At 33.7% G+C, this 23082-nt stretch overlaps 2 protein-coding genes across 3 annotated transcripts in view; both read left to right on the forward strand.

Moving 5' to 3' along the window:
- MCU (mitochondrial calcium uniporter) overlaps positions 1-19690 on the forward strand; it is a 63352-nt gene extending 43662 nt beyond the window's left edge. For both annotated transcript variants that reach the window (XM_065308581.1, XM_065308582.1), the window contains 4 exons: positions 11806-12109; positions 12642-12774; positions 14645-14848; positions 16725-19690. In XM_065308581.1, the coding sequence (XP_065164653.1) occupies positions 11806-12109; positions 12642-12774; positions 14645-14848; positions 16725-16955 (872 nt within the window). In that variant the 3' untranslated portion in view covers positions 16956-19690. The remainder of the gene's footprint in view (positions 1-11805; positions 12110-12641; positions 12775-14644; positions 14849-16724) is intronic.
- A 2941-nt stretch (positions 19691-22631) lies between these two features.
- Positions 22632-23082, forward strand: part of nudC (nuclear distribution C, dynein complex regulator) — a 29049-nt gene continuing 28598 nt past the window's right edge. The window contains exons 1-2 of the mRNA XM_065307848.1: positions 22632-22851; positions 22945-23022. Of these exons, the coding sequence (XP_065163920.1) occupies positions 22768-22851; positions 22945-23022 (162 nt within the window). The 5' untranslated portion in view covers positions 22632-22767. The remainder of the gene's footprint in view (positions 22852-22944; positions 23023-23082) is intronic.

Here is a 23082-nt window from a genome sequence, read left to right on the forward strand (position 1 = left end):
ATCTTAAAAAGGTTAATTATTAATTATATAATATTCGTATTTAATCATAAATGTTTATTGCGCGAAATTTCTTGTGTTTATATTTATTTATTACTTGAAAATTTAAACTGTAAACTCATTTTTATTTTTATTCTCTGGACAACAATCTGTTGGATGTTGATGTAGATGTAGTTGTAGTGGGCAGGTAGAAGATTATAAAATTGGATAATTGTAATGCCTACAACGGGAAATCATCATCTCAACCATCGAAAATTACTATAATTATGAAAGTGTATCAAAACGTTGGTACAACATGAAGATTGCGTACCTACTTAATTACATACGCATTTAGGATGATAGGATGAAGAAGAAGAAAAAATTGAATAATTAAGTTAAGTACAGAAATTAGGTATTTACTTGCACTCATTACAGTCGAGTTATAACATCTTCATATTAGTATTATTAGTGTTAGGATTAATGTTGGCGAAGGAGTAATTTTACTTTATACAGCGGTATATTAATATTGTAGGCACATTAGCTACATTTCAAAAATGTATATAGTTGTTTTAATGTTTAATTTGAGCGTGAGGGTAAATTTATATTTTTGGTAGATTTATTTCATTTTCTAACCATTGCATAAACAGCGCCGTAGGCAACTACGTAGGCATATGCTCCACCTCGTGACTAAAGCAGGTGATTAAAGTACTTTAGTCACGGCTTTGCCTGTTCGTATTTAAAATATCACTTTTTATCCCTAAACCTTGGAAAAACTGGCGCTTTAAAGGTGGAAGTAGAAAGAAATATTTAAAAAATTGACACACAATTATCAAATGTGATTTATCTTGGAAGCTTTTACATACGAGTATACTTACTATAAGAGTTATATCAGTTGCTTATATATGCCACTAGCGACCTCTTTTAGAATAAAAAAGAGACATGAAGTGTTTGGATTAAATTTTAATCTGCAATAGAAAGTTAATTTTCATTTTTCTTATGTGGATGACACTTTTATTGTTGCCATTTAATTAAGTCTTGAGTTATAAACATGTCGCCCGATTGAGATGTGCGCGTAAACGAATAAATAAAACTATTTGTCATATGTGTGCAGCGCAGTGACAACCGCCAACCTCCATATGATTATGCGCATTATTATATGGAAAGTATCATCCTCAAGCTTTGCGCCAAGAGACCAGATTAGATATTATTGCCAGTCTTTTGTATTTACGCATGCGAGCGACGATTAGACCCGTGGGGCATTGTATGCGTGGTGGCATTGTCGGAATTAATTGTGCGCTGTTGAAAATTACCGCTCTATTTTTCAACCAAGCGAGTGCAATGTATAATAAAATAAGAAAAAATGCACTTATAACTTTCATGTGGATATAGGTATGCAGAAATAATAAAAATATCAAATTATTTCAGGTAGCAGAATACAATTGGTATATTTATGTGAAGAAAGTTTTTTTTTAAGTCAAAATATTAGTTTTTGCATAACCTTTTTAATTTTTTTTGTTAACTTGGTTTAAATTAAATGTAAATATTGCATGTGCAATGAGTTCATGCAAGGTTTTCATAGATGAATGATTTGTGCAGTAAATAAATAATCAGAGTGGAGCAAGTTGCGCACGAAATGGCAACCATTCACATAGGAATAATCAGTCATCGTTCTTATTTTTATTCATTTACATTTTAATTTGGTTCAAAATATAGTAAATTAGCTTTTCTCGCGACATTCGCACCATCTCAGTTTGAATTATTTAACTATTGTTATGATTGAAGCTTTATTTAACTTTTATTCCTAGTTTTACACCTTGAAAACAATATTTATGACATTAAAAGTAGTCTATTTGCTTTTTCTTAGTACGAAATATTTCCGTACCAAAATTTATTAAAATTGATTCATTAGTTTTTGTGTGAAAGCGAAACAAACAAACAAACTCACTAATTTATATGCAAAAGTGAACATTGTACCATATTTTGATACTGTTTATAAATATCTTTTGTTTTTTTTTTCTTCAATTTTTTGAGAAAACCAACAATGATTGAGTCGCGGTACAAATATTAAAATATTTTTTTATTTAATGTACTCGAATTATTTTCAGTTTATATTTATAATTGGATTAAAATTGAAATTACTATTTAATAAATGGTCCTTTAATGTTAAATCTAAATTAAATGCATGGAATTGCTCCAATTATTATCACAATATGAAAATTAAACAGCAGCATGTTTTAGTTATTACTCTTGAACAATACAAATGTTTAATTAAATATATCTGCGAGTATATTATTAATGGAAATCCACGAATGGAATGAATGTGGTGCACGGCAAACGCGATTGAAATTAGCATTAAATTAAAATTGCACCGCGGCAAACAGTTTCCACTGTTGGAATTACCTACAAACGTACAAACAAATCTGCACTGTTCCAAATTGAATTTCAATATTTTGTACGACAGGTCGGGGGAGAGTAATTGCAAATCTCAAATTACCAACAACTCAGTATATCAATTTTCAATCCATATAAAATTATTATGTTTTCGTGATAAATTACTTAAAGTTTCCTTTGATAAATATTCTCCAGAATATTAATTACTAGCTTTTGCTTTGAACTACGTCGCGTATTTTATTGTAAAATTTTAATTAATTTATACTTTCTTGTTTTTTCTACCTTGAAAGTAATTTAATTTATATTTCAAAACTAGCTTTTGCCCGAGACTTCGTCCTGGTGGTGTTTAATAAAAATGTAATTCCTTTTTACGTTCATGTTCTAGACATAGAATGTGTCAATTCTATCAATAAGATTCGCAATTTTATTTAAAAAAAAATTATAAAGAATTGCTAATAATGCACTTCAGCGCGCCATCTCGGATTCAACTATTTAACTATAACTATGATTGAATCTTAATGCCAATTTTTATTCTATAGAAAAGGGCTGCCTTTAGGGTTTACCCGGCAATTATTCGAATTTTTCTCGCCGTAAAAAACATCCTTGGACTTTAACGAACCTTTTATAAAAAGAATTGGCCAAATTAGTCTAGGCCTTGTTGAGTTATGCTTACTAAAAAATTTTGCAATTCATTTTTATATTATAGAAGATTTAACACCCTTTAAATCACAATTTAATATATTTTAATATTTATTCTGATATTCGGATCGGAGACGAATGCAACAAATCATAGATCATCAAAATCTGTTCAGCCGTTCTTAAGTTATAATTATTGTAACTAACCTGACTATGTTTTAGTTATATAGATGTACAACTTTAGCAATATGTATGTCGACGGTGATTATTAATCCTTGATGATTATTAACATCAACTTCCTGTCGTTATCCGCATGCATCCAGCTTCATCTGTTTGAATCTTTAATTCGTCCTCCAGTAAATCTTACTTTGATCTTTATCAAGAAATATTGCACTGTATGAATATATATCTGCATCTTGCAGATGTGTATGATTATTACTATTTTAGCACTATGTGTTCATTAGTGTGAATGTTCAAGTAAAGTGCGGCTGGAAGAGAGTGATGAATTCATTATCATAGTCATCATCTTGTTACTTGAGAGTATGTTGTTCTTCTCTTAAAGTTAAACTTAGAGTGGATGTGTGCGTAGGCGACGACTAATGCATATTGCAGAGGCAATCTTGCAGTTTATGACTTTCAATTTAGTTTATGTGCGATTATCATGCAAGATCAAATCTTTCACGGCTTATTTCAACGTTATATTTAATTTTATCTGAAGAAAACTTGTTGGTTTCAAATGCCACAAAATATTTTTATTTCAAAACTCTTTAAAAATATATTTTTAGATAATTATGCACGGGAAATAATGCTAGATTGTATTTTGAGGGTATTTTGAGGTTATATAATCAAATTTTTAGGTTATTTAATATTAAAAATGGTTGAAAACGATTTTTTTCTTTTTATTTTGAAATCATTTTACTTTTTACCGTCATTCAACAACTATTGTCGATGGTTGATTGTAAATTGAGCAATTAAACGAACATGGCTTGCGTGCCCCTCTATCCGTCAGCAGAAACGGAAAATAATAGCATTAATAGCAGTCTAATTAAAAATGAAAAAAACGGTAAAGCGCGCTCCGTTTCTCCGATTGCTGCACACAGTAAACTAAAACATTGCACACACACTCAAGACAATATATTCACAATGTAAGACGTGTGGGTCTAGACTCACTGGTTGAAGGAAGGAAGTACATTTATAAATTCATTCCTCTCTGCATTCGCCGCGGCGTTGCAATTATGAATCGCGTTAATTATCGGTGTGCATTCTGTGACCGCTGCGGTGCACGATGCACAATTACTTGTAAACGCCGTACAAAGACATGAAAACGATGCCTGAGTGAGACCTATGTGTGTCCATCATCATCATCATCATCGGCGGTCGACTAGACGAAGAAGAAGATGACATTGACGTCTGTGAGTCGACGGCCACGCGAATTAACTGTAATTGTAGATAAAGCGTCGAAGGAGGCAAAAAAAAAAACAACTGATGTCTTCAATGCAACGGTTAGGAGGTGCATGGGCAAGTAGTAAAACCATCAACAATTGATGCACATGCAGAAGTAAAAGTAATAAAATTATTTAAGTATATTTCATAAACAGTTAAGTGTTGATTAAACTGCTGTGTTTTTATTGAGATACTAGCTTTTTCTTATTCTATCAATAAGATTCGCAATTTTATTTAAAAAAAATTAATTATATAAAGAATTGCTAATAATGCACTTCAGTGCGCCATCTCGGATTCAACTATTTAACTATAACTATGATTGAATCAGAATGCCAACTTTTATCCTATAGAAAAGGGGTGTCTTTAGGGTTTTCCCGGCAATTATTCGAATTTTTCTCGCCTTAAAAACCATGCTTGGACTTTAGCAAACATTAAAAAAAAATAATTAGCCAAATTGGTTTAGGCGTTGTTGAGTTATGCGCTTACTAACAGATTTTGCGATTTATTTTTGTATTATAGATATGGAGATTGAATGAATAAATAAATGGCAGCTTCATACTTTTTGACAGTTTTGACTGTTGTATCCCAAGTTAAAATTTCACCTGATGTCAAATTAAGTCAACCTACTACAACTTTAAAGTTTATACGAGTAAGAAGATCGATTTAAGTTGGCAAGAAGTAGAACTATTAAAACGTTCATGCGCGAGTTGTGCAACATTTCGAGCGTTCGTGCGGAATTCATTTCGACTCGCATCTGTTTCTCTACTATTCTACTCGTCTGCAACTTCTGTTACGGACCCCTTTGATACCGTACTGTATTTGTTTCAAGATGCAACTCGAACATGTTATGACTTTCCTATTATGGATTACCACGTGAAAGGAAACTACGAGTATTGAAAAACTTCTCTTGGGTATTGCTACGTTTCTAAAGTTATGTGATGCGATGTGATGACAAGTTCAAGGTTGTTTACATCCGCAATACAATTTTATAAATTTAATACTATTTATTTTTGATTGTTGTAGTATTAATTATTTTGTTTGGCAATTGACAAGTTTGGTATAATTTGTATGCAAGTTACGGATGCTTTCAATTTGAGGGGAAACCTTCTGTGAAATGCAAATTCAACGCGCAAATTGCACTGGAATATGCAAATTTGTGGGTGACTAAAAGTTTGAAACTGATGCAAGTTTATATTCTTGAGATACAACTTGTAAATTATTCACTAATTAATTAAAATGACAACTTAACTTTATTTTAAAGTAAGAGGTCGTGAAAATTGTTTGCGTTTTTGAATTCTTTTTACGTTTAGGTTTAATTTCGTACAGGAAGGAGTAACGCGAAAAAAATGCAAAACGTGACACGTTCAACAGTCCATTTTTGCCCGGTTTACTGTAAAAATGAATTATTGCAGTGAGTTATCAGCTGTACCGGGAAACTAACGTTTCGCATGCGCCCGGAAGTTTTAAAATGCAAACGCGCAAAATTCGCTTGTTTCTGACACGAACAGAAAAGAAAATTATTTACTAGTGATTCAATTGTTTTATTTTTTTATCTAGTAAACAAGCAAACAATTATTTTTGTGAGGTTTTATTTATTTTTTTCTTTTCGTACCTTCTTTTTCTTTGGCCCTTGGCAAAATTATGCTCCTCAAGCATCCAGAGCGCATCCTGCGCCTCGTGGACGAACCCATTCCGTTCGGGCTGCGGCGGTAGGCTGGGTCCGGCGCCTATTTTGAAGCACTTAAAGAACTCGCACTTCAACTTTGGGCGATTTTCGCAACTGCGTCAAATCCTAATCCAACTCGCACATAAACTTCAACACTTTTATTTATTATCGCACAAAATAACGCCGCAAAATCTTAAAACTTTATTTTATTTATTTTTGTTTTTACGCGATTTATTTTTCGCACACACCGCAAATATACACCTCGAAGAAGTGCGAAGAAGTGCTTCAGGTTGGACTTGCACAACGCGTGTGCCGATACGGCAGGCCGCTGCTTCCTCCTCGATGCGGCGCGCTTCTTCTTCTCCTTTCTTCGTGCCGCTTCACGCCGCTTCCACGCCGATCGGCCGGCGCTCGTCCGTAATAATATAATCTTCGACGAGAACGAGTGTGTTTAATTAATAGATATAACGTTTTCTTCTATGCTTTCTGCACTGGAGACTATTTGGAATAACGGCCGCCGCGGCGGACTCTACACACTCCAACACCGACATATTTTAAACGCATTATCTTTTGCGGACAATTCCGGTAAACGCACACTACAATTGATTAACTATTTCACTTTACAATGCTTAACGTGTGTTAAGATTAAGTTTGGTTATTCAGTTTCTACCAAATTTAATATTTTGTTGTGTTAACATCTAACGCCATCTGGTGGTCAATAGTTTAGAGTTTAAAATGGATAGGAATGAGGTTGTTTTTATGCGTATTTTGGCGAAAAATCTGCAAAAGAAATTTAGGCATTTTCCCATTTTCCAAACACAAATCCACTATGACATTTCCGCACGTGTTATCACCGCTTTCAGCGCAATATGTCGCTTTTCGCATGGAATTTTCATCTCGTCAATATTATATTGAAAATATAGATAACGCTGGAAATATTACACAAGCAAACACATTGAATGCGATTTTCTCAATAGGAGTGTCCAAAGTATGCAACTTGAGCTTGGAGCTCTTTGCAAAATGTGCAAAACGCTGCCCACCAACACTCACGCGCCGTGCGCACAAATATGTGACATTCACGTGCATGTATGCGGCTTTTGCTTGCGTGGCAAACATTACTCTGACCGTTTTGACTATAAAGAGGTCTGCGAAGGATTTCCACGTTTGGCGAAAACGAAGAAGGCGAGGTCATGATGAAATCTTCACGCTTATGGAGAGCTGGAATTGAATTATGGCAAAGTGGATGGAAAACGAAAAGAAAAGAGACACAAAGGAGAAGAAAAGTGTAGACGGTCGAGTGTTGGATGTGTTGGATGTTGTCAATTTAAAGTTGTTTGTAAAGAATCAGAAAAAAGAAAGAATCAATATTACTTATTATAAACTCGCTTTTGTCCACGACTTAGTTCCGGTAGTGTTTAATAAAAATGTAATTCGTTTTTACTCTCTTGTTCTAGACATAGTATGTGTCAATTCTATCAATAAGATTCGCAATTTTATTTTAAAGAAATTAATTATATAAAGAATTGCTTATAATGCACTTCAGCGCGCCATCTCGGATTCAACTATTTAACTATAACTATAATTGAATCTCAATGCCAACTTTTATCCTATAGATAGGGTTTTAGGGTTTTCCCAACAATTATTTGAATTTTTCTCGCCGTAAAAACCTTCCTTGGACTTCAACGAACATTTAAAAAAAAGAATTGGCCAAATTGTTCAATGCGTTATTGAGTTATGCGCTTACCAACAGATTTTACGATTCATTTTTATATCATAGATATATTTATATTTTCAATTATGTATTTATTATTAATCTACCAACCAACTTTTTATGCTAAATAGTTTCCACTTTATAACAGTTATGCTGATGATCGCAAATGCAAATGAAAATGCAAATCCTCGACATATCCGAGCGTTAAAATTAAAATTAAACTGCACATGTAACTTTTCATATTTCCCTCACTTTGTTTCTACTTTTTTTTTGCTCTCCGAATGCTATGCGAACTTTACGAGTTCAACTCGACTGCAATTAGGAACACATTAGGCCGCTGTGTTTTTTGGTGCAGGCGCGTTTTGAAGTCGAAGTCGAAGTCGCGTTTTTTCGGTCGGTTTGCCGCGCCAAGTGTTGTTGTGTTCTGGCTAAATAGGTGAAAATTAACGAGACTCAACGATAATAAGAGTATGACGGTTATTTGGACTATTATTATTCTTATTATAATCAAAGTAATAAGTAATTTATATTTTGGAGGCTTTGTATGCTTTGTTTAAGTCGATATTTCAGTTTAAAGTGATTATAAACATGTGGCACGCATTACTTTTACTCGTAAATTATTTCGAAGTAAGTAAGGCGTTAAACATACGAGTACGAGTATATAAAACCATATATGGAATAATTACCCAAGGAAAAATTAACACAAACAATTTAAATTAAATTAAAAATTAAAATTTTGATTTTAAAATCTTGATAAAAATTATTAACATAACTTTCTTGTATCATAAATTATTTTAGTTGTGCATATGAATATTTTGGATACCTACGATTCTGATTCGATTTTCGATTATTTTTGATATTGGGTCAAGGTTGCAGCCAATGCGGAAAATCCTGAAGGGTGAAGTTCTAAATATGTATTAGTCATTCGATGGAGAATGCGGGTTTGCGCAGAATGTTGAGATGTCAAAAAGTAGGACAATATTTGATTTAGGATAACATTTAGATAATATATATTTTCATGAACTGAACTTTTCGCCAGAAACTTTTTTATTTTTCAAGTTTTAATGGCGCTGCCACATTAAAAAAGCGTATTTTATTTTTGATTGTATAACAATGAGAGAATAAAATATTGATTTTTAAAGTTAGAATTGCTCCAACAATGGTTTTTGATTCGTATCTTACTTTCAGTAAACATATGGCAGTGATTTATAAATTGAATGTGAAGTTTCTATTTCGGTTCGGAGTCAAACCAATTTAAATTTAATACTTTCGGGTATAATTTTATATATTTATAAATATGAGCTTTCCATCATAGATAATCATCTTATTTTTATCACAATAAAAATAAAAAGTGTTATTGGAATATAAAGTTTAGTAATCTGTATATAAAAGAAGATTGTGTTAGTTACATCAGTTATAACTCAAGAACAGCTGGACAGATTTTGATGATCTATCATTTGTTACATTCGTTTATGTTTCGAATAGCAGAATAAATATTAAACCATTGAAAATTGTGATTGAAAGGGTTTAAAACAAGAGATTTCTGTGTGGTTGTCGTCTCTGCACGCGTTTCTGCCGAGTATGTAAATATGGGCCTGACTACTGCCTTGTAGATGGAAACTTTCGTCTCTGTTCTTAGATGTTTGTTGTCCCAAATCGTGTTCCTTAGGCATCCTGCTATTCTCAGGCCCTTTTCAACTTGCTCTGCTACTTCTTTTTCCACTCCTCCACTGCTGGATATGTTTATACCAAGATATCGGAACTCGCTCACTTGTTGTACGATTTGTCCATCGACTTCAAGTTTGCATCTTATTGGATGTGGTGCGATGACCATGCATTTGGTTTTTTCTGTTGCTATCTCCATGTTGAGGGCTTTGCTGGCAATGTTAAACTGGTGAATCATGCGTTGTAGGTTGTCTTCGCTATCGGAAATTAGCACGGCATCGTCCGCGTAGCACACAACTTTCAGCTCTTTCCCCCCCATCTGGTATCCTTTACAGCGTCGGACTCTTGCAATTATCTCTTCCATGATGAAGTTGAATAGCAGGGGGCTTAGGGAATCGCCTTGTCTTACCCCTGTTCCTACTTTTATGGGGCAAGAGATTAACATTGTTATATAGATTTGCTCATAGTTCTAGTTAAATATTTGAGTCCTAGATGGCGCTAATGTTCATTACTAGCTGTTCTCTTTTTTTAAATTATAATTGCCCATTTTATTGATAAAATTGACACCTACCACGTTCAAGAAACAAAAAAAAAACAATATTAATTAGTTTAAAAAAAAAAGTACAAAATTACTGACATAAGCTATATAAAAATATAAAGTGCTATTGTAATATGTAGTTAACTAATTTACCTTTAACCTAATCGATGGAAAATAAAGCGATGCATTTTAGTCATGATGAAATAATTTCCGTTGTTGGCCCAATGTCAATCAACTTTCAGCACGACTAACAGGTAGTTATTACGCCCATTTGATAATATTGCATTGTACCTACCTAAGCCAGGTCATTCTGTTAATAATTGTTTTCCAATATCTCTCTCTACATAAATGCGGAACCGTAATTACATGTCGATATACCTACTTACAATACGTTCGTACTTACAATAGCGAAATAAAGGCGATTCCATTGTGTTTTAGTATTACGCAGGGTGGGTTAATAAAGCTGTTTTAATGCGACGTGTATTGTACGCTTCCTGAATAGTGCACATTGTGCATGCTGAATATGCATACGGAGGACACGAAGAGTGAAACACGTGGACACGGAGGACACGAAGTGTGCCAAGGAGGTGTTGCGGCAAAGTGGCGCTGTTGCATGTTCATGATTTGGCGAATTGCTCGGAATAAAGGATATTGGCTGACGCTAAAGTTATTTCCGTTTGTTGAACACGGAATTGCACGGTTATTTTATAACACTATTGTCATTTTCATTTAACTTATTGATTTATTTCTGCGGGTTAAATTCTTAGTTGAATTTATATAATTTTTTTAAGAAAATCTATAAAATAAAAATGAATCACAAAATCTGTTGGTAAGCGTATAGCTCAACAACGCCTAGACCAATTTGGTCAATTCTTTTTTTTAAATGTTCGTTAAAGTCCAAGGATGGTTTTTACGGCGAGAAAAATTCGAATAATTGCCGAGAAAACCCTAAAGACAGCCTTTTTCTGTACAATAAAAGTTGGCTTTGACATTCAATCATAGTTATAGTTAAATAGTTGAATCCGAGATGGCGCGCTGGAGTGCATTAGTAGCAATTCTTTATATAATTAATTTCTTTAAAATAAAATTGCGAATCTTATTGGTAGAATTCACACATACTATGTCTAGAACAAGAGGGTAAAAACGAATTACATTTTTATTAACCACTACCGAGATGAAGTCGCGAGCAAAATCAAGTAGTAAATATAAACTAAACAAAAAAATTAAAAAAAAAATTGAAATCAAAATTTTCGTCAATATTAATTTCTTTATTATCTTTATTTATCAAACATACAATGTTTTAATATATAATTTTATAATAACGACAATTATAAATCGCCGTGCGCGTGAATATGTGGAAGAGATTAAGTAGAGTGTGTCCACAACGCGCATGGCTATGCTCATAATGCACATTATACACGCACATGAATATTTTAAAACCTACACAATGTTTTCATTAAACATTAATAATTTAAACAGTAAAAATATCATATTTATGCATTGATACACATTGTATATCGAAATCATATTGACGTTTATTAAATTAATATACAATAAAATATGTAAAAGAAAAATATTAAAACAGAACGAAACAAAAACAGAAGCAGAGAACGGATAAGCAGACAAGTGTGTCAAAATGGAATAATTCATGATTCAAGGCTCGTTATTGAAACGCGACTCTCAACTAATTAATTAGTCTAATCATATATTAACCACTGTGTACGAGTGTTATTCATGTGAATGATTGAATTTCTATTATTGTTGTTTTTCTTGTTGCAGAAGTGACGGTGGAGTATTGCCGGGGACTGCCTGTGGTGACGGTGCCGTTGCCGTCGCGACGCGAACGCTGCAAGTTCACGCTGAAGCCGATCACGAACAACGTCGGCGACCTTATCGCCATGCTGAAGAACGAGGACAAGGGCATCGATCGCGTCGTGGCCACCAGCATGGATGATACGCGGATAGGCGCCTCCAATACGATAGAGAATCTTTTGGAGGAGGACTTTAAACTCATCGTCAACGACCACTGCTATACGGTGCGCACTCCTAAACAGACGCGTATTACTGGCGAGGAAGCACAAAGGTAACTAACATTAATATTCCTTTCCGGGGAAATTTATAATATAAAAATGAATCGCAAAATCTGTTAGTAAGCGCATAACTCAACAAGGCCTCGACCAATTTGGTCAATTCTTTTTTTTAATGTTCGTTAAAGTCCAAGGATGGTTTTTACGGCGAGAAAAATTCGAATAATTGCCGGGAAAACCCTAAAGAAAGCCCATTTCTAAAGGATAAAAGTTGTCATTGAGATTCAATCATAGTTATAGTTAAATAGTTGAATCCGAGAGGGCACGCTGAAGTACATTATAAGCAATTCTTTATATAATTAATGTCTTTAAAATAAAATTGCGAATCTTATTGATAGAATTGACACATACTATGTCTAGAACAAGAGAGTAAACACGAATTACATTTTTATTAAACACTACCGGAACGAAGTCGCAGGCAAAAGCCTAGTGTAAAATATAAATTTGAATTTAGTTCACAATTAATTCAAAATTACATTTTAATCATTAATAAAATATAATATTCTATTAAACTCTTGTATTTTGCAGATTGAGTGATATTAAAACACTGATTAGCCAACTCTACGAAGCATTAAACGTGCAAGAACACAACATTCACACGGAAAAGACCATCACGGCGACAATAGAATCGCTACGCCAAGAACTGATGCCTTTGGAAGAAGTAAGTCATAAAAGTATTAAGCATCTACTTACTCGTACTCTCTTAACACAAAAAGAAAACATTTTAATTTGTCTACACATGAATTTCAATATAGTTTCAATCACATTACTTTTATTTAATATAAAATTAAATTGTTACATTCATCAAAGGTAAAAGTCATAGTTAAAATCTAAATATCGGCAATAGTTTATTTAATTGATTTTGATTTTTGTGTGCGCTTCTTTTTTTCACGCTGCAAATGTGTGCCTCACTCACTGTGCGTTGTTGTTCCTCTAAATAACACGAAACGAAACAAAAACAGGGCGTAAGTGTTCCTTCTGTTGTTAATCTCTATTTTGTTGTTATCTATTTTATGTTTGTTTATTAAGTTTTGCACTGTTTTTCTTTCGTCTGGAGTTAAATTTATTGAATTTTACATTTTTCATGTTCGTACTGTGTTCATTCAAGCTTCAAGTTTCTTATTCGATGTTCTTTTCTAAATATTGTTTGCATCTGTGTGTTTTATTGTTTGTTATTTGTTTTTGAGGTTAGTTCTTGGAACTTATCATAACACTCGTCGGTTTAGATAAGGGTAGACCATTTGCACGTGGCGCATTTCGTGTGGCAGATTTGATCTAGATTTTGGGATTGTCGGAAAGTAGAGCAAAAGCAAGTTTAGTGAATGGATGAAGGTTGAAAGCGGAAGGAAATCTGTAATTTGGCTCCTTTCCAAACGACAGTTAAGACTTTGAACTATATTGGACTACTTTGCAGATTTTCACATTTTCCGAACAAAACTGTTTTGGTGATAACTTCAGGGTAATTTCATTCGAATAGGTGTTTAAATTATTATATTATTCAAGTCTTAAATATAGGTGTATAACTGGTTGCCTAGCTTTGGAGGTTATTTCATGCTTATATTTAAGATTTTTAAATTTAAACACCCTCTATAAAGTTGTAGATCCAAACTTTTGAAACTTTTAAGACTTCTAACATATTCAGCTCCTGCTCGCAATTCCCCAAACTATAAAATTAACTCATCTGCGTGTACGTTTCCCGACTACCGATTAAATTTTAACTTTTCACCTTGCTGACGCTGCCGTCGTATATATTCACTGCTGTACGTCACAATCTCCACTCTAAAATTCTCGTCTTCTCAATTTTTATGCGTACATAAAACTATACGCGATCAAGATAAATGAAGTTGGAAAAGCTTAAAATTTTAAACGTTCTGCAAGCCAAGCTTAACAACTTAAAAACAGGTTACATACTAACACATACCGGAATTGGATGGCATGTTAGAGGAGGAATAAATCGATTGGTATGTTAAAAATGCACGACGTGCAGATTGAGAGGCGGTTAAGTGCAGGCCAACAGGAACAAAATAAACGTGTACAGAAAAAGCTTTACATGCGAAAGGGTAAAGGATATAATAGATCAGGAATTTCATCAATGACAGACAGGAAAAATTGGTTTTGCCCTCGACTGGTTGTCAACATACTGTGCAAATTTACATTTTTATTCATTTTTATTCCGGTTTGTTTTAATTTACTTTGCGTGTGACGGAAAAACGGTAAAATTACACCTGACACCGACAGTAAACGCAATTTCAATTGGAACCGGCGCTGATTCGTTTCGATTTTTCATTAAATCCCAATATACGCGCCCATTAAATCACAATTTCCGTTTTGCGCATTTAACTACCGAAAGCTTAGCTTGACATTTTTCATATTTGTTTTTAGAGATTGGCTTTTGTGTTTTTTATGCACTTGATTTTATTTTACAATATTTCAGTATCTAGTTTTTATCCACTTTCGACCATTTTTATTCTAACCTATCTTTTTAGTCTGTAGCGAATGTATATTTGATTATTTGTGTTTTTCTCTTTCAGGAGAAAGCTCGCCTTGACATGATAGCGCAACGAAAGTCGGAGTGGGTGTCATGGATCGGCATGGGGTTGATGTCTGTGCAGTTTGGCATTCTCGCGAGGCTCACGTGGTGGGAATACTCCTGGGACATTATGGAGCCGGTGACCTATTTTGTTACCTACGGCACCGCCATGGTGGGATACGCCTACTTTCTAGTCACTAAACAGGTAAGCAATAAAAAACAAGTCTTAAACAATTTTATTCGAAATATCACCTAAAACTAGACTATTATAGTATACAAATGCATATTTGGTTGCCTATATTCTGGTTAATATCTGATTTGATATTGTTGTTTGTAAAATAATTTCGTAACCGATGTAAACTAATCCGATTTAAATTTTCCATTTTATGAAAACTAAAGTTAAACAATTGCAAAGCCTTGGCGCTGTGTTAGCTTACTTGTGGTTTATTTTAACTTGCTTCGACTTTTCGCCGTGCACGCCGGCACGTTCGCATTTGTTGATATTTGCAAGCGTTACTAGTTGTGATATTGCATTTCGGTCGGAACACTTTATTATTCGGGTTCAGCTGGGGGATTAAAACTTGTGTCCTACATTCGTGAGGATGAGATGCATACACAAAAAGGAAGCGGAAGCAGTGGAAAGTGTCAAAATGGTCGCTTCTGGGCTACCGGACTACCGGCGTACGTGCTATCTGATATAAATGACACAGTTAAAAACTTCCGGTGTAATTTCAAGGTGTAAAATAATAACAATTGCTAAACACGCCATAAACGTCGAAGTTTTACAAGAATTGTCGAAAGTTACGAAAGTTGCAGGAGAGGCTGCGGAAAAGTTTTAAAAGCAAAAGCGGAAACTTCCATAAAACAACTGTAAAATTAATAATTTATATAGAAATTTAATTATTTCCTAAAACTTTGTTTATTTCTCTGTATTTAGAAGTTTATTCATATTTAGTTAGTGTCCAAAGTTTAATTTAAAGTTTAAGCGCTTAAGGTGCGAGCTTTCGATTTCCTACAACTGATTATGTGATTAGAACAATGGACGCCTGTATTTACGCATGGCCTAAGCACATAAATACAGCGAGATTTAGGGTTTGCGCTCAAAACGCTTCGGTCAGCTTTGCGTGCGTCGATAAAACATGCGAATCGCTCATTAGCAGTAAACGTGCATAAGAAACGCAAAGTCGAAAGACAGTAAGGCGGAAAGACGACGCGCCGCGTAAAATCAAACAAACGCGCGCTAATTAATGAATTATTTAACCTAATCGTTTCGCCACGCACTAGTTATGCTCGTGTTCTAGTCATGCCCGCCGTATTTGTACAACCAGTAGAAAATATTTCAATTTCAAGCTTTGCACAAACGAAATGTAGGCGTAAATTAAGATAATTAAAGAATTAAATGAATTAACATTCAAAATTGCATTGGGGGTGTTTCATTTTAGTTTATAGTTTATACTAATTGCATTAGTAATTAAGTTTCTTTTTTAAATTATGTTAACTTTTGCTCGCGACTTTGTCTCCACAGTTTTTAGTAGGAAATGTATTTGAGTTTTACTAATATCTGTCGATATCATCAATAAGATTTGCAAATTTATTTTAAATAAATTAATTATATAAGAATTGCTAATAATGCACTTCAGCCCGCCATCTTGGATTCAACTATTTAACTATAACTATGATTGAATCTCAATGCCCACTTTTATCCTATAGAAAATGCTGGCTTTATGATTTTCCCGGCAATTTTTCGAATTTTTTTCACCGTAAAAACAATCCTTGGACTTTAACGAACATTTAAAAAAAAGAATTGGCCAAATTGGTCAACACGTTGTTGAGTTATGCGCTTACCAACAGAATTTGCGATTCATTTTTATATTATAGATTCATCACGTTTTTAATCACAATTTCCGATATTTTAATACTTATTCTATTATTCCGGGAGTAGACGAATCCAAAAAATTAGAAATAATTAAAATCTGTCCAGCCGTTCTTAAGTTATAAATGGTGTAACTAACAAAACTCATTTTTTTTAGCCTATTTTTACTTATACACATTTTAAATCTTTAAATTATTATCTGTTGCAGGAATACGTATTGCAAGACTTTAAAGATCGACAGCAATTGTTGACAATGCACAAAAAGGCGAAGAAGGCCGGCCTGGACCTCGCCAAATACAACACGCTCAAGGAGCAGATCAGCCAGCTGGAGCGCGACCTCTACAAGCTGCAGAATCCGCTCAAACTACACATGCCCAAAGACAAACTGCTAGCGAAAGTGACGACGCCGACGTCGACCACACCGACCACGACGAAATAATCCCGTTGTAATAATCCTATAATTGTAAAACGTTGTTATTTATTCGTAGTTTTTTCCTAAGATTCGTGAGATTTGCGTCATTTTCGCAACGTCTGCAAGTCACACTCCTATTTCATTTTATTAATTCATTATAATGACGCCGCGCCATTTTGCGCATACTGCATTGCATCATGTTAATGGCGTCAAACTAAGGTTATGATACATTGAGAGTTAGGTTAGGATATTTAGCAAATTTAGATAGAAAAGATGCGCGAACGGATCGCCCAAGATTCACAACTAGATGAAAACGAGTGATAATGATAACGATAAAGATAATGATAGATAATGATTAAACGACGAGACAAGATTTCACCAAGAAATCTTGCGATGACTACAAACCAACCAACCAAATAAATACTAAACCACTATTAAAGGTTAAATTGATTCTTGACAAATATATTTAAATAGGATACTAGGAGATACATAATTTATAAATTAACGCGAGTGCTTGAGTCCAAATGGCGCTACAAGCAAGTAAATATAAAGTAAAAGTAAAATGGCGCCGGGACAATGATTTGACAGTTTTATCCTTGACTTATGTTCCTTTTAGTTGTAATTCTATTGTCAGCCATTTTGTATTATACTCATGGATTGTTTTGAGAGTTTGGAATTGTCTTAAATAAATTACCAAATGAAAACGTCAGTTTTTTTTTGTTTTAACGTTTTTTACATGAAAATAATCAATTTTTTTTACTAAAATCTAGATAATTTATGATTAATAGCCATGGTACTAACATTTAACCTCTAAAACCAATCAATCATTGTCCCAGAGACCTGATCGAGCGTTTTCCTTCGGAAATTCGGAAATTAATTTGTCACGGCAAATTATGAACGCAAACTACAAGTTAACAAGTCATTAATTATATTAACAAAACACACTGCTTGCAAAAAATACAAATAAAGAGAGTGTTAAAGCAAAAATATATTAATTTTGAACATGTTGATTTTGGTTTTAACCTCAAAATGTCACTTTCATAACCAAACGTTTAATGAAACTAAATATTAAAGGACTTTCAAAAGTGTAATATCAGTAAAATCGGCTTTAACGCTTTTATTCGACATGAAAATTTAATGTTCATATAGTTACCTGTCAGATAATGTTGATTAATTATTATTCGGAATGTTGAAAGTATTGAATTCTTAGCTGTGTAGTCTCTTCGATATGTAGGCACAAATCCGTCCTGATACATGAACTTATTAAGCTTAACGATTCGAACGACACTCACTTTGTATAGCGGGTGTTTGACGGCTTCATTAACTAACTTCTCGGCATTGAAAATCACATTGAAATATTCGGTAATTCAACTTAACAAAACGAAATTTACGCGCGACTCGAGCGAAATCTAAATTTTAACCTCAATCTTCAGCTAGAGTATTGAATTTTCAAACTTTTAGATTTTACAACTCTTCTACACTAAATAAATAGCGTAATTTATAGGTTAATTATTTATTTAAGTTGATATCATGTTCATTTATACTTGTACAAATGTAATAATGATAGGCAATCATCAAACGCGAACTGCAATTGTACTAGATTAACAATCACTTTAAATTTTAAGATTTTGACGTAAATAATTTTAATTTTTTAACATTTCAAACACAAAAGCACATTATTTACTGTGATGATTTAAAAATGAAGATTTTACTCAGGATAAGTAACAACCAACTAAGTTATTTGATTGATTTTGATTAAACTGTGCCAATTTAATGATGTTTTACGTTTTTTATCTTTAACTATCAGCACAAAGCACAAGATTAAATGCTTAAGATATAAAAATACGATAAACTTCCCTGCAATCACAAATCATTACATTGCACTCATCACAATTCACAAATCGGTATAATTAATAACTAAATAAACATTGAAAATCGTTGCGGAACTAATCATAGAAACTTTGAGCAATCATCTTCCAATTGTAATCGATGCTTCTATTACTAACTAGATACTGTTACTATTACTACATAATAATAATAATAATAATAATACCAATGAGACATTTACAAGTTTACACTCTAATACTTAATAAACGATTAATTACGAATTACCAATTACCAAATACGAACTATGAAATTAACAAATCATGAATCACTCTCTTAAATGACAACTAAAATGCTTACAATGACAAATTGTAAATTGCTGAATTTCTAATCACAAGTTAATCGCATACGCCTAATTTAAATGATGAAATACGATTACATAACTAAACGAAAGAATTGTAGGAGTATGAACTATGAAATAACGATGATACAGTTGCTGAGATTATTTTAAGGAATTATCACATTCGTATGAACGTAGATAGCGGTTCTAAACGATGATTAAAAGTAAAGTAAGAAAAGTTTATGAATATATAAATAATGCTGTTACGGATTTTTGCATATTATCAACGCGTGTTGTACTATTAACAAAAATGTTCGGATATCACTAAAAAGATTCCTAATTTTATATTTAATGCTAATTTATCTTAGATTTGACAATGATTGTTGATGTTTTTACTAATTTTGTGATCGGTTTTAGTGGTTTTTGTAATTGTTTCATGATTTATTCGAGTATAATTATCATTGTACATTATCATCCTGTAAAGAACACGCAAACAAATGAATATATTAAATTGTAATGTTTGTACATATTTTCGAAAGTCATGTTTACGAAGTAATTACATTTATTGTAACGATAATTAAACCAATTGTTGCCAATATTTGTTTAGTGGATAATTATTTTAAATTTAACCTAACTTTTGAATCAGTTTTTAGATTTAATGTAAAGGTTCGTGAAAAGTGCATTCGTGGCGCTAGGGTCGATGCGCATAAATGTGTTGCATATGCAGTAACCTAACTTTTTTGTTGAACGGCGAATCAACAACAGAGAAGCAGGTAAGTTTATATATAGTCTTTTTCACGTATCTGAAAACAGTAACTATTATTCTATTATTATCAAAACATTATATATTTAACTTAAATTTGAATTTGTTTTTAGATTCATGTAAAGCGCATGCGTGGCGTGAGTGTCGATGTGTATAGACTATGAGCACGTTTAGTAACCTAACTTTTTTGTTGAAAGACGAATCAACATAAGAAAATCAAGTAAGTTTATGCCTAGAATTTTCCACGTTTCTAAATAACAGTAACTAATATACCTATAAAAACAACAACATACTTCTAGGACTAAAATAACAATGTTATTTTTATAACTTTTTCCGATTCACTACATACACCATTGTGAGAATGCAATGGCGAAGAATAAAGCGATAGCGACGTGCGCAAGAATACTTTTCCATTTTGCAACGATAGACGATAGACATTTCCGCTCGGATACCGAGTCGTTGTATGCCATTCGAGTTGGTGGAGTGTAGTGTTGTCAGCTTAATCTTTCAGCTTCGCGTGGCGTCTCTCACGAGCCTCACGAGCGAATCCGCGGGGATAAAACTCTGAACGCAATGTAACAGTTGCTACCACCACGACCATTACCACAACCACAATCGCCCTCGTCGTTTCGGCTGCAACAACGCCTGATATTCTTCAGTCGGTAGTTCTCCGAGGATTTCAAGGACGGAACACAATTCAATACGTTGCAGACGGCTATAGCAATAGGAAAGTACTTTATTGCTCGGATGTGTTTGTGGAGTGGAAAAGGGGTATAGGAAAATGTAAGTGCAATTGAATTCAATTCAGTTGAATAGTTTTTTTTTTCTTTTATTTTTGGAGCATTACAGTTGCGATCTTTATGAAACGCGAGACATTAAAATGGTAAATCATTTAGCAACATTGTTCAGCAAGTTAAGATGTACAATGCGCAGAGATAACGTATTTTTATCTCTTTTGGCAAGGAGCCAAAGAGTTAGAATTGTTGAAAACATCTTTTCGTGCAATGCATCTTTATCTCAATCTAAAACTTGGTTTATTAATGCATTTTTTGGTAAATTACCTGGTTGTAACAAAAGTTGACACCTTACAACATGTAATAAGGCAGGATTTTCTGTGAATAGTGTGAACATTCACATTGTTACCACCTTCCAATAGCGATCGTTGGGATTAGGCTGGCATTGTGAACGTGCATTGAAAGTTAAGTCGAACAATACTCCCTGGCATAAACTCCTGTCGACATTGTGTGCATGAATAGGATAACTAGACTATCGTCATAAACTTCATGCACTATAGGGTTTTTTATATTAACTTCTGGGGCGTCACCAAGATTCATAACTTTTTTTCATTAACTTTACTGGATATCAATGCAGCGCGTAAAATTGATTATATTCATCTTCTGATTCTTTATTGCTTTATTCAGAATGACAATCAAAATTTGATGAGGTTTCTTGCAATATGCTTATGACAGATAATTCCTAGGTAACCCCTTGCGACTTTACCTGTAAGGAAAAGGTGAGGTGCCCCTTTGTCAAAGACGCCAACTTATAAGGGATAATCTGCATGCTTAGGGACTTAAATCCCCACTACCAATCTCAGGTACAAGCATATCCCTTACCTGCCCAACCAACTGATAGTAACGCTACCCCCACTCCTCCTGTGCACCCCACTCTAATTTTAGGGTTGCCCGCAGGTATAAAAGGACAATTTGAAATGACCACAGTGCTTAGTCGTGCAGTATAGTCGCAGTTTTATAGGTTCTTCTCTCTTTGAGGGTATAAGACAATAAGACAATAAGACATTCTCATTATCAAACTTATTCTCTGGTGTGGTTAATTCTCTCATTTTATTAATTTTGAAGTTTCTGTCAATTAAAATAAAATCTCCTTGTGAATGCTGAGTCTTACAGTATTAAAAATGAGAACTTTTAATATTATTTAAGGCTTTTTTTTTATTTCAATTACTTTGATCGATTTTTCGCTGATTTAGCCTTTGGCGTCTGTGGGTTGAGCAAGGGATAATTGAATGGCAGCACAATTGCTCCGGAAATGCAATCGTGCAAATCGTGCTTGCAAACGCCTGTCAAATTCACTTCCGATGCCATTGTTTTAACTATCTTAAACCTACTCGAAGATATCGATTTACCATCAATTGACGTCTCTACACTAGAAGATTTATTCGTTTCTGATTTCAAGCGTAAAACTGCTATACGATTTTTAATTTACTGCAAGTCTTGTTACTCATGGTTGAAAAAATGTTAAGAACGGAAATCGTCAAGTATTCATATGGGTGATAAAAAGTTGAGAGTTAATCTGATTGCGTGATTTGGATTAATCCGACGTGAACGAACCAGGTTTCTCCATTTCCGGCACTCTTTCGACAGCTTTACGTTTGCCGAGGTTTAAAATCGTGAATTCTAGGATTGTACGTGTCGGGAATATGTATTTCGTTCCGCGAAGTTGGATCTACTAGGATTTAAAAGTAATGCTTTCATAGTTTATGCACTCGAAGGATATTGATCTTACGTTAGTTTAGTACAATATTTATAGAAGTTTTAAAAGCATTATATTTGAACTTTGCTTTTATTTTCTTGTTGGGACCCAGATTTATTTATAGGATATTGTAAACCATTTATGTATTTATTATAAGTTTATAAGTTCTCTAGTGATGAAAAAGTTTTGCTTTATTGATTCCACAAGTAATTGCTAGAATATTCCTAGTATGATTGGTTGCCTAGAGTGAAACTCGTATTCAATTTTTTGTTGCGTTCTGATTGGCCAGGAGTGTATACCGCGCATGCAGCTGTTTGAACTGACTCATACGCAAACGTGAGTCTGGTGAACCGTTGTCTTGTCGGCGATTTTCATTTTTATTCCGCAATTTTACAATAAGTATACCTTAATCCTTCACCGAAATGGCTCTGGACGCTGAGAAAGTCGATCACTTTGACTCTCTGTTCCTCTCAATTGCTCAACATCATCCCAACGGCGCTTCGCAGGTGAGATTACAAAAACATGATTTTCTAACCTTAAATTACAATCTTCAACTGTCCCAATCTGTTTTTTGCTAAAATTTTATCACTACTTCATAGCTCCTCGACACATTTGTGAGTTTCCTAGCGAGAAAAACAGACTTTTTTACCGGCGGCAGTGAAGGGCAATGGGAACAGGTAATGTCTTTGTTGCTCTTGCTCCTAAAACATGTTAAATCAATACAAACATTTGATTAT

This window comes from Atheta coriaria, unplaced genomic scaffold (assembly GCF_025399875.1).
Source record: "Atheta coriaria isolate IRGN ID8LTWV9N9 unplaced genomic scaffold, Caltech_Dcor_3.1 hic_scaffold_7_pilon, whole genome shotgun sequence".
In the NCBI taxonomy this organism is placed as follows: Eukaryota; Metazoa; Arthropoda; class Insecta; order Coleoptera; family Staphylinidae; genus Dalotia; species Dalotia coriaria.